General features: G+C 37.9%; 1 protein-coding gene across 1 annotated transcript in view; it reads left to right on the top strand.

The window, feature by feature from the left end:
- The window catches only part of PPP2R5C (protein phosphatase 2 regulatory subunit B'gamma), a 79,808-nt gene that overhangs the window by 7,789 nt on the left and 59,481 nt on the right, over window positions 1-12,538 (top strand). Inside the window, exon 3 of the mRNA XM_027730843.2 lies at window positions 9,016-9,175. Coding sequence (XP_027586644.1) covers window positions 9,016-9,175 — 160 coding nt within the window. The remainder of the gene's footprint in view (window positions 1-9,015; window positions 9,176-12,538) is intronic.

Genomic DNA, 12,538 nt, shown 5'->3' with positions numbered 1-12,538 from the left:
TGAAATTTTTAACAACTAATCCTCTCAAGTTTGAATCACAGAAGGATTATAATTGGACAGCACTAGACCTTCTGTTTTGTGAAGCTTTCTGGGTATATAGTTCTGGAATTTCACTTCTAACATTAGCAAAACAGGACTTGAAACCAAAACTGCATATAAAGTTGAGATGGATTGTCTCTTGTATCAGTTACATAGCTGATGGGAAATAAAGTCTGTGGGCTTTGGAGTGGGTTTGTTTGGTTTTCAACTGGTGTGCCAACTTCTTGAAAAAATTAATTTGAAAACTAATTTTTGGTCATGGCTTGCAGTTCTGATTTTCTTTCCTAGAGAGATTATTTTAATGGGTTGATATAACTATTAAAAAATACTTAAATGTAGCAAGTGAATGCACCCTTAGTACTAAGTGAGGTGCTGTTTGCTGACTAGAAAGATGCACTATGTGTTACTTTTACAGCCTCTATGCAACTTTTTGTTTGTATTTAACTCCTGTAATTTCCTATTTCCAATTTTTATTGACATATTGCCTTTTTGGTGTTGGAAACTGGAATTTCCTTCTGTATTCAAAGCAAACACACCTCAATACTGACTAGTGGAGAAGGGTACCTTAACAGTGCTTGTTATGTAGCTTTAATATTATGCTTTTAAAATTAATGGAAATATTAAAATGTACCAAACACTGCTGCATACAAGTATTTTGTTACCTAAAATGAGATGCTTCTGAAAACAGGATCCTATGCCCTTCTACTTCTTACACAAGGCTGACAACTACTTGTGTAACATATGAGGTGTGAGGACTGTGTGGTTGGTTTTAGTACTTGCTATCCTCTGCTTTCCAGTCATGTTTTCAAACGCTCTGAATCCTTCCTGAGTAGAAGCACAGCAATAAAGGCAAAGGCTATTCTAATCAAAAGCAGCAAAGTGACTTTTAAAAGTAGATATCAGCATTTTGTAAACTGAAAGCATCCTTTTCATCCTTTTTTTTCAAATTATTTCTCTTAAGTTTTTTTGTAGGAGTAAAGGCCTACCACTCCTTAGAGAGGACTCAGGTGTACATTAATGCTTGTGTAATACAGAATTATTGACGTAGTTATCCCAAAGAGTATTACAAATAGTAAGAAAAACCAGGTAACTTTTGAATCCACCCATATGTTCAGACTTTAAAAACATTATATCTTGTATTTCCTTCCCCCTCCCAAATTTCATTTGAAACCAGAATAAATTTGTAATTATAGAAGTCGGATGATAAGTTTTGGTTATTTTTGTTTGTGTGTTGTTCCCCCACAACAGGCTTTCAGGGCCATTGGAAAAAAAAATTAAAAAATAACAACCTAGGAAAAAAAAATCCTGGCCTATTCCAGAATGTACTTTTTAAAGGATTAGAAGATGACTGCCAAATATTATAATTTGCTATACCTTTATAGTGACTTTCCTATACTTCCTCATCACTGCTTAATTTAGCAGTCTGAAATACTGACAAGTAAGCTTTTGCAATGACATGTAAAATAAAAGCATGACATGAGCCAAAGATAAAATGATTTGGTATAACAGTTCTGTAGAAGTGGTTAAGGTTGTTATTCATAGAATCAGAATGGTCTGGGTTGGAAGGGACCTTAAAGATCATCCAGTTCCAACTCTCCTGCCATGGGCAGGGACAGCTTCCACTGGATCTGGTTACTTGTCATGGGCTGTAACTCTCTCAGCTCTCTAATACAAATACCAAATTGGTGGGCAGGAGGCAAAGGAAAAAAATATTTCAACATGAGTGTGTGAAGTGAGAAGCTTCTATGAATGGATCAGGGAGCACAAGAATAGACATCAGTGGTAAAGCCACACATGCAGGAGCCTTAGCTTATCAGTAGCTTTATATAATTAACATTTACAGTAGGGTACAGGAGTTGGTGACTAAAGCAAAAGAGCGTGTGTGTGTTTTCCTCCAAATGTGGGAGCCTTTTATATATGTGTGTGTGTGTGTGTGTGTGTGTGTGTGTGTGTGTGTGTGTGTATAAAGAAGCACAAAGGGAGTTTTTGTTGGGTTGGGGTGTTTTTGGGTTTTTTTTTGTTTTGTTTTGCTTTGGTTTTTGAAAGTAAAAGGGTGTCTCAGGTTGATGAGAGAGAAATTACAAATAAAAATAAAGAAATAAAGTAATTTAAGCCAGACCATCATTTATTCAGATTCTTCATCCCTGTATTTATGTAAAGATTTTGAAATAATACATAGGACATTATCTGGTTTAAATCACATTTAATTAGCTAACCTGCGGTTGCAGCTAACAATTTTTTTTTCTAGGGCCGTTTGTTACTTTGAAGTTTCATTATAGAAGATACACTAGGAAACAAATGTTGCATTGCTGTCTGTGTTTGTGAAGTACCAGATGCTCACTGATGGTGGTGTTTCAGCAAACTCAAAGCAGGGTGAATCCTCTTAGAGCCTGAGCCTGGGTACCCTCTCATCTTTGCCAGTGCTCTGCAACCTCGGGCTGCAGATCTGATCTCTGACTGAAATGAGTCAAATATTGGTTTGTTCCTGGAGTAAACTAGTTAGAATAAAATTAAGTTTACAAGAAGCAAATGGAAAACAAGCCTTATGCTACTGATATTTAATTATGAATGTAAAATTATAGTGTATTTATGTCAAGGATGCAGTACGCATCAGATTGGTTTGGTGTGTTGCAAGTCAAGTCTGTTACACAAAGCTGTGATGATACAATTCTTTAGAAGATAAAATTGGAGCCCTGTGTATAAGCAGCTAACAGGAAATACAAGCAATGCTCTGTGTTATGAAAAATAAACAGCAACAAGAAAGGCAGAAGAGTTTCAGCAAGTTGTAGATCAATTTTCTGAAGTGGTTTGTGACTAAAGTTTCCTGTGGGCACCCCTCCACAGTGTGGAGGCCTTCACTGCTTATAGGGCATGTCCCAGTCATTGATGCAGTTCAACATGCTCCATGCTGTCTCGGACAAAACACTAATGGAACTCTGTTGTTAGACATCAGGAATAGCCAGCAGTAGCATTGCTGTATGTAAAATGCCGAATCACAGTTGCTAAACAAGTACTACAACATAAATCCACGGATGCTGATTACAGTGTGCTAAAATATAAAAACTTTGTCATCATCGCCCTGCTGAAAGGTTAATCTTTTTACTTATCATTATAACAACATAGATCCTCAAAGCTTTAGGATGCAGTTCTTGATATAATAAAAACATAGTAAGTGCTGCTGAGACTACCACTGGACTATCCAGTGTATGTCAACTACTGAGCCAGTCTTTAACAATAGTAAGTATATTTGCTGGAAGGTCAGCTGAAAAGATTGTTCCAGCAGACAATCCACGTATCATTCTGGCAAATGATTTTGTTGAGGAAAAACAATAAACATCTAAAGTGCCATTTGTGTGAAACCAGCCAAAGCCTTTAGCACCATAAGCTGCATCTCCAGAGACTCCTCCCTAGGCTGTCTGTCCAAACAGTCTTGTGGTGGTAAAACTGGTGAACAATAATGGCATACTAGCAAAAATCTTCAACAGAGAACCTCAGAAACATTTGCCATCCAAAATGGTACCCAACAAGCATGTCATTCCCCTGCTTTTTTTAATTGTGTTGTTTATGGATCAGTGCTTCTTTTTGTTACTGACTCCATATCAAGCTTTGTATAGTTCTCACTGAGTGTAGATTGAAAATACTGATGCTAAAGATCATGGCTAATTGCTCCATAACGAACTTCTTACCGGTGATTGGACACCTGCATGAACTAGAAGTGCTGTGGACTGTCTGGATGGCTCTGTCAGGCCTACCTTTAATACCATTAATAACAATAGTTTATTCTGATGTTAGCCTCTTGGAAGGCATGTTGAACAGCTGCTATTAACAACATGGCATTGAAATCAGCTGACAAATAGTGCTCTCCTGGTAGTGTCTGCCTTGAACAATTTACCTGGGTCCCAACTGCTGATCTACCACCACCAGCCCACCTCCTGCAGGTATGCTGTGGATGTATTTACCAGGTTGATGGCACCTGGGCCATATGCCAGATAGGATCTGTCCTTGTTCCCACCCCCAAAACAGTAAATGAAGATCTGCAAAGAAGAGAGCTCCATGGTAGTGTTCAAGATTCCTGGACTGTTCAGAGATTATCACACTACTTTGAAGTTACTGCAGTGGGAAAAATACTGCATGGAAGGCTCTTTAACTGCTCTCCACCCATTTTGACTCCTTGATCTTTGATTTCAGTTCTCATCTTAAGAAATGAAATTAAATTCAGCTTCTCAGCCTAATTACATTGATTATGTATTAGGCCTCAACCTGTTAGCCAAATTATTTTGATTACATACTGGGCCCTCATACAGTTCTGAAAATCAAGTTGTTAATGTCCCTTTCATGTTTTCTCATGATCTTTGTTTAGTTTCAGTAAACTGTATTTCAGTTTCATTGTAAGTATGTTTTAGATGTAATCCAGAATGCTTTCATAGCATTCTGAGTCTGCCTTGGCAAGAGACGTGCTCTTCTGGGTGCTATAGATCAGACTTCTGTTTATCTTAATGAAAAATAAGTCCATGGAGGCTACTTACTGTACGAAAAGGAAAAGAAGGAAGGGATTAAACCTGCATTAAAATAAGCATTTTTCCTCTCTTTCAGATTCAGACTGATGATTCTTTTAAAGTGTTCTGTGCGTTTGCTCTGTGTACTTGCATTTCACAGGGAATCTTAATCATGTGTTAATTACTGCAAGGTTCAACTATCCAGATTTCATATTCCGGAGTTTTTTCTCAAGTTTTTGCTGATATTTGGCTTGCTGCTGCCGTTGTGGTATGGTAGTACCACAGTGATATAAACTTGAATTCAGCAGTGATACTCATTAGAGGGAAGAAGTTTGCAGATTAGTGTTAGACTGACCTGTGTGGAGAAACACCATCCAGGGTGCTGCCTAGCACCATGTCTTCTTCAGGCAGAGACTTTCTCTTGCCTTGTGCTTATATTGTCACTAATAAGCCATGCGGTTTTTTAAATCTTTTAATGACACAAGTGATTTTACCGTCATCTTCAAATCCTCACCCTGCTCTGACCGGTTTATCTTAGAAAGCAACATGCAAGCTTGCTGCATCATTATAGAGTTGATACCACTCTAGGCTTGGCTTGGCTTTTGATTTTGTGGAGCAGAAGGCTTTGTGTGCTTTGTTCTCATTCAGTTATTAGCAAGGGTGTTTGGAAAGGTAAGGTCAGACAGAGTTCTTCTGGTTGCCCTTGTTTGTCAAGGTAGCTTGAATACCATTTTGGGGGGACTGTCAGAAAGGCAAGGAGAGGGTCTTCTAACCTATTGACATATATGGGATGAGGGTGGACCCTCCTTACAGGTCCTGGTATGGTCTCTTATGTCTTAGCTAGTCAGCCAAAAGTAAAAGTTGCATTCTGAGATGCTTGATGATGATCAGTTTAATTTTACAATTTAAAAAGAAAAATTGGCTGTAGATGTGCTTGGCCTTTGTTTCCCTGGTTGCAAACTTAGCATTGTGCTCTGACCTGTCCTTACCTGTGTACATGTCAGGGGGTGAAGGATCCAACTTCACTCAAAAAAGTGATGTTGAGACAAAAAATGTATCACATCATGCCTGATTGATGCAGGATGACTCAAGGGATGCAAGGGCAATCTACCTTGAACTGTTGTGACTGGCAGGAAACCTTCTCCCCTCCCTGTCTTTCACTCTCTTGGATTAATTTTAAGCTTAGTCAAAGGCACTGGTGAACATAAACCATATACTTTTGATTGTTAAAAACAATTTAAAAGTTGGAATCACACTGTTACCGATTGTCTTAATGTTCAATGAAGTATGTAAAGCTCTGATTTTTAAAAATAAATTGATGAGAAAAACTGAGGGTTGTGTTTTAATCATGATCTGAAGAAACACATTCTTAATCTGACATTTTTCAAAGTAGTTTAAACACATTTTTAGAGGTTTAGCAGCACTTTTGGAATTGAATGTGTCTGTCAGTATACAGACATTTGGGTAGGAGGGAGCCTTTGCTAGAACAAGGGGAAGAACAGGTATTTCCCATTCTAGTCACAGGAAGAGAACTGATAAAAACATACCTGTAGTTTGACTGTTCTGGTGTCAAATACATTGAATTGTTCACTGATGTAGCAGAATGTCCATTAATTACTGTTAGGAGTTGTGGTTTCTGAAGTAGTTTGGTTTGTTACTGGGAGTAGGAAGCTGAGCACTGAGCTTGGATCTTTGATCTGAACTAGCAAGCACTGTACCTATCATGAAAAGTGTGTTACCTTGAAATCTTTAGCAGATGAATATACAAAATTGTTAGTCTAAATTTATTTGGCTTTTTTTAGAGGTTTGGTTAAAATTGCTGAGCTGTGTGGCTTAAGTTGACTTAACTCATTTTCTCCAGTTGCCCTTCCATCCAAGGGCTGGCTGGCTGCAAACTCTGGAGGCCAGTTCTCTTGTGGTAGCACCATAGTGCCACTTGCAGAGGTCATGGAGTACAGCTGTGTGGCTTTGAAGTAGTAATAATGACTTAGAAACTGTTTTGGCAACCTTCTGGTATGTGCTGGCTGACTAGAGCATGACTGAAACACAGGGATGATCACGCTTGATGGTGGGAAGGAGGAGGAAATCTGTTGGATAAATGGCCAGTGATTCAGGGCTAGAATTACTCTGGAGTCATCATTTCTAGATGGGAGGTTGCCATAGCAACAAAAAATGCTTTCTTTCAACACTTCTAATTAGAAATGGTACCCATCCTCTTAAATAACCACTTTGGCTAATTTTAGAATTTATCTGCAGTTTAGAATACTTACCTTCCTGAGGTATGTGCTACCTTAGGATACCATAGTGTGTGCACGTGTGCAGGCACATGTGAGCACCTGTTAATCTGAAATTGAGAATTTGTTTGGGAATAGAGGAAACAGGAAAATGGCTTTTCCTGTTCCAAGTAATGAACAAAATGCAGGTGGCAGTGGAAGGTAGCCACAGAAAAATACCATTAGGTTCAAGCACAATACTGAGAGTACAGAATCCTGTGCAGTAATAGTGTTTATAATGAATCTTAATGGCATTTTTTTTCAATACATGGGAAGTCATTGCTTCCTAATTCTTAGATTTTCTTTCTGCTTAGTCTATTAGCATTTTTATTTGTAATGCATTTTTTGAAATTTCAGTTAGTAGATAGAAATTACCTTGCAGATCACTTGTATTTCAACAAAAACACTTTTAAGCATTTAGTGCTTGGGATTAAAAAGTGAAATAGTCTGAAAAATGTGATGTAACAGGTAATTCTGTGATGTACAGAAATGCTTTTAACTTGTTCATATATGCCATTTTTATTGAAACAAGTTCTAGAGTGTTTTTGGTAACTGAGACTTGTAATATTCAGTGTATTGTCTCCCCTTATTTGGTCTATAAGGCTGTAAGGGGGTTTTATGATATGAAATTTTCAAAATGGGCATCTTAAATCTGTTTGATGAAAACTAAATGTTACTTTCAGTTGCTTTCTTTGATATCCTAAGTACCGTGTGTATAATACCATACAACACAATTCTTAATCTATTCTTGAAACATATATTATTTCCCAATTATGCTACTAGGACAAAATCCAAATAAAATTACTGTCTTGGAGACTCTAAAGGTAGATAAATTTATGTATGGTAACATTTCATTGTGCTCTGAATGTGTACACTCCCAGACTATGCAAATTGCTGATGAATAAGCTTTTCTGGGAATCCTTTCTAAGAACCTAAAGAAAATTGGTTTCTCTTATTTTAGCAATAGCCCTGTGAAAATGCCACTGATGTTATTTCAAGCAGGAGGGAAGCACTGCTTTTATACCTATTATACTTAACAAAATTCTAATTAAATCAATTCAAACTGCTGAAGTACCAGCATTACAACTTGATTTCCATCATGAATTTCATTCCCATATGATTTTTTTCCTGTTTCTTATCTTGTGGGCACTTTCTGAGAATATGGTTTTTCTTGTGAGGAAAAAAAAAGCCAAGGTATATTTTAAGATCTGTGTGCTTCTAGCTTGCAAATTTGAGAGACTTCTACAGCAAATTAAGGGCCTGCAGAATGAATTGCAATATTGCAGTAAGATGTCTTGATCAGCTGTTCCTATACTTTTAGTGTAGATCACTCCTAGATGTTTTATCATTCTTGTAAAAAATGTCATGACATTATTCATATTTTAAAAGTTAACTATTGCCTACTTTAAACCTGCTTTTCCTCCTTCAAAAAAAAAGGAATGAGAAAGGCAGCATTACAAGTTCTGACAGGCCTTTGTTAATGATGCATTTTATTCAGCTTGAGAGAGAGCACTGTCAAGTGTAGTCTGGGAAATAACACCAAGCTGGAAACCTATAGTGGGAACCATTTTTCTGGTTTTATGTTATAAACTTCATACAGAGGAACAGTGACAGTCTGGTAAAGACTATTGCAGTAAAAGCAACTTGCTCTGAGTAGGCAGTAAACTGCTACACATCTTCATGTATGTTTTAGAAGCTGTTGAAGCTACTGCAATAGTAAGACACTCCTTCTAACTTTATATCAAAGCCTGAATGCCCCAGCCAAGCTTGGGACTCTGGCAGCAAGGTACAGGACAAACAGGCAGTGAAAGGTTCAGCTGCTGTAAATAGACAAGTTCCTGTGATCCCTTTGAAGCTGATGTTGGATACCTTGGAGACCTGGAACTTCTCGGAGGGTAGAAGGTGAGAGTAGCTAAGGAACTACATTATTTGAAAATTTCTTTTCAGTTGGCTGGTAACTTCAAATAAATGGGCTAGTGCATGTGCCAGGGTGATCTATTCCCATCTGTGTGAGGGCTATGGTACAGGAATGGACACTGAAAAGATAAGCAGAAGAAAAGGTGACTATACATTCAGAGGATGATGAATACAGTAATTTAATTAAGAGCTTATTTTGCTTCAATCATTTCTGTAATAAAAATCACTTTTTATAAGATTTTCTCCCCAAGTTCAGCTGCAATTAACTGTTTTAATTTCTTTCTAAACAGGTGTCAAACAAAAAATCAAATAGCACTCCTCCCCCAGCACAACTATCTAAAATCAAAGTACCAGCACCACAGACAGTAGTGAAGAAGGAAAAGCGGCAGAGTTCTTCAAGGTTTAATGTTAGCAATAACAGGGAGCTTCAGAAACTGCCAGCTTTAAAAGGTATGTCTTTCTAAACTAGAATTACTCTTGTGGGGAAACTTGTGCATGAGACTGAGGAGCATTTCAGCTATTATACTTACATCTGGACAGCATACATAATATATTGTGTATGCACCTGTGCAAATGGCACATACTTGCACTGGGGTGGGTTTTTTTGTTTTGTTTTGCTTGATATTTGAGGACTTCCAGTGTGTTGCTTTCTTGGCAATCACTATAGGCAATGTCTGTGACAGCATATTCACTCATCTCATGTAAAAGCAGAATATTTGGGCACTATAAGCAAAATATTAGGCGTCTGTCCTCAGTGCAGCATGCTCTGAGCAAAACTCTGCTTTGTTTGTGCTAAAATTTCTCTTGGCATTATGAGAAGACCTGGCCTTGTGGGTCTGGTTTTCCTGAGCATGGGTCAGAATGGCATCTTTTTAGTGAATATGAATTTTTCCTTTGTCGATTTTAAGGCTTTGTGATCTCTTAGAATTCTATTTACTGCCATCCGTGATGAAAAGATGATGATAATTGGTGTGTCTTCTATTACACAGCTTTTATCTTTATTTTAGCTACTACCTGTTGGGTAGATACATGTTTGCATAGTGTGCTGTGGTAGCTTGTAGTACCATGTGTTAGGGTAGAGTTTTCCAGGTGGGGTGAGAGGTACTGATCTATTGGTTATGAGCTACTAGATTTGCTCTGAAGGTTTATTTAGAGAAAAAAAAAAAGCTGTTTTGAAGTGCAGTCTGTACTGCTTTCCAGTGTTCAGAGTTGGCAGTGAAAGCCTGATTGATCACTGAAATGTTGAGTAGTACTGGTGTAGACAACGTGAAAATATTGGTGATAAAACTTCTTTCCTTCAGTCGTTGTTTTCTTATTATAATGCATTACTGCTTCTTGGAAATAAACTCAGCTTCTCAGACTATCTGAATTATACTGCTTTTCATACAAGATCGAATTAGTTTGCAAGATTCTTCTCTTCACACAGATTCTTTTACAAAAAGAATCTGAAATACTCTCCATCATGTCAGTATAGCAGCCTATATATACAACATGCTGTTAAAGTTTTTCAAGACTCAACTGCTTAGTTAGTTAATTTCAATCTATTTATTAAGTTTGTTAATAAGAATATTTAGCACCACAGAATATGAATAACATGTTCTGTCTTTTAAACTGACATAGTAGGTTCATGCACAAGCTGTGACATCGAGGGCATGAGTGACATGAGCAAATGACACTGAATGAAATGGGTGATTTTTATAAGAAGTTAGGCATACAGACACCTTGATTGGAGTAACCTTTTGTTCAAAGATTCAGCCACAAAGAAAAACTTTAGTTACTTTGTCCTATTTTAAATACAGTGTTTCTGGTCGTGCCTGGGACTGCAGCTCAGGGAGACCAGAACTGAGCAGAGCGGACAGTGAGCTGGAAATGGGAAAATGAGTGCAGATGAGAGAGGGGGGAAGGAATCCATCTTGCAGTGAGTGAGGTGAAGTTTTAGATGTTTCCACCTTGACTGTGTGTCAGTTTAAACTAGTAGGCCAGTGAAGGGCAGAGGAATACCTGCTTAGGCTTAGAGAGGGAAGAAGTAAAAAAAAAACAAACAAAGTCTTAAAAACCATCTAAGGTGTTTTCTGAGAGCATTCCAGCATTTTTGACACAGTGTACTTAGATGTGAAGAAATGGTAGGAGTGTTGTTATGCATGTGCACTGTATTTGCCTTTCAGTCTGCAATCACTCCCCTGACTCTCAGGTGAAATGAAAGAAAAGATCTGAAACTTCTCACTGGTGGATGCCTGGTGCTGTATGTACGTCCCCAGGCTGTCAAGGATCACACTGGTGCAATTGCTGATCTAGTGATGGGTAGTAATTGCTACCTTTTATTAGTAAAGGTAGTAATAGCTTTATTAGTAAGCTGTGTCCAGTCTCATGGATCACAGCAGGTGTCTGTATAATTGCTCTGCTCACTGCGTGTGCTTACTCCTGACATAATTCCAACCTGTTATTGCTGAGACTTTTGGCCAGTGAAGCTGTTCCTCTAACATGTGCAAAGATACTTGTCTTGATGTGCATTTAACGGGTCAAGTGAACCTGAGGAATTTTCTTTTTGGACAGCTTTCAGTGTGTTGTTTAATGCTTGTGTCTGGACAGGAGTTAAATTGGACCAGCAGGCTTTAATTTAAAGGGATGAGATTATTAAAGCGGGTTTCACTCCTATGAAGTGCTGGGAAGAACATAGTGTTTCTTCAGGTTAGCTGTGTTTAACCAGCTTTCAAACTCCTGTAATTTGTAACAGGTGGCTGTATTTCTAGAGCTACAGGAAATCTTTCTTTTGTCTGTAGTAGACCAAGAGATGTGTATTTTCATATAAATGTTGCATTGGCTACCATGTGGTGTGATGCACTTTACCTGAGACTGTATTTTAAGCACAACAATAGAATGGTGTCATCTTTGCATGCTTTAAGGTCCATATTAGATATGTGAAAGCTTTTAACTGGTAAGTTCTAAATGACCTGCAGCATTGCTGAGATAACCACCTTTCTTTTGTGCCATAGGGCTGGAGATGAGGTCAGCAGATCACTTGAAATAGTGAGAAGGGAAAGGAGGAGCTGCCAAAGTGGGTTTTCATCAAGATTTCATATTTAGGAAATACTTTTTGGTCTTCAGGCATGCTGCAAACTTTCTCTTGGGCGTTGCACAAAAGTGCTGATGATAAGCTTCTGGAAATACCAGCATATTTGCCCTGGTGTCTGGTATTAATGTGGTATGATTTGTGTTCATTGGAGCAATTTACAATTAACATTGTGCACCCTCAGATTATACAGGAAATGGAGGAGCAGGACAGCTCAGATAATGCACAAAGAAAAGGAAATAGGTTACGAATTAAGAGGCTCTAAGAATAGAGCTGAACATAGAAAAGAGAAGTCTCTGCAATTTGTTTGTGGAATCTCAAGATCTATATATTAGTAGAACTACAACCTAGTGAAGCTCCCTGCAGCACGGTGCAATGCAGTCTGATTTAGGTAGAACAGGTAGCTTGTCTGCCCACAGATAACCCAGAAGTATCTCTGGAGAACTGCCTTCAGGATGGTGTCAAACATCTTGAAAAGATCTTACCTATTTTCATCAAAAAGATAAATTCTGTGCCAATAAGCTTGTGCTACGTTGATTTCTGCTTACCCAGTTTCCTTTGTAGCTAACATTTATAGTAGGGGTACTTCAGTTACAGAAAGTTGAGTTTTGGTTTAAGTTGTTTATTGGAAAAAATTACTTATTGGACTTAAAGGTGTGTTTTATTTGATTGTGATGTGAAAGCTTGGAGATTAATGCTTTGGTTTTATCAAATATAAATGGCAAAGGGTGCTTTGGCCTTCA

Source organism: Pipra filicauda, unplaced genomic scaffold, assembly GCF_003945595.2.
Source record: "Pipra filicauda isolate LSUMZ 115617 unplaced genomic scaffold, ASM394559v2 scaffold212_size3012638_pilon, whole genome shotgun sequence".
NCBI lineage: Eukaryota > Metazoa > Chordata > Aves > Passeriformes > Pipridae > Pipra > Pipra filicauda.
The sequence above is the reverse complement of the archived record's forward strand: the minus strand, read 5'-3'. Positions and strand labels throughout refer to the sequence as shown.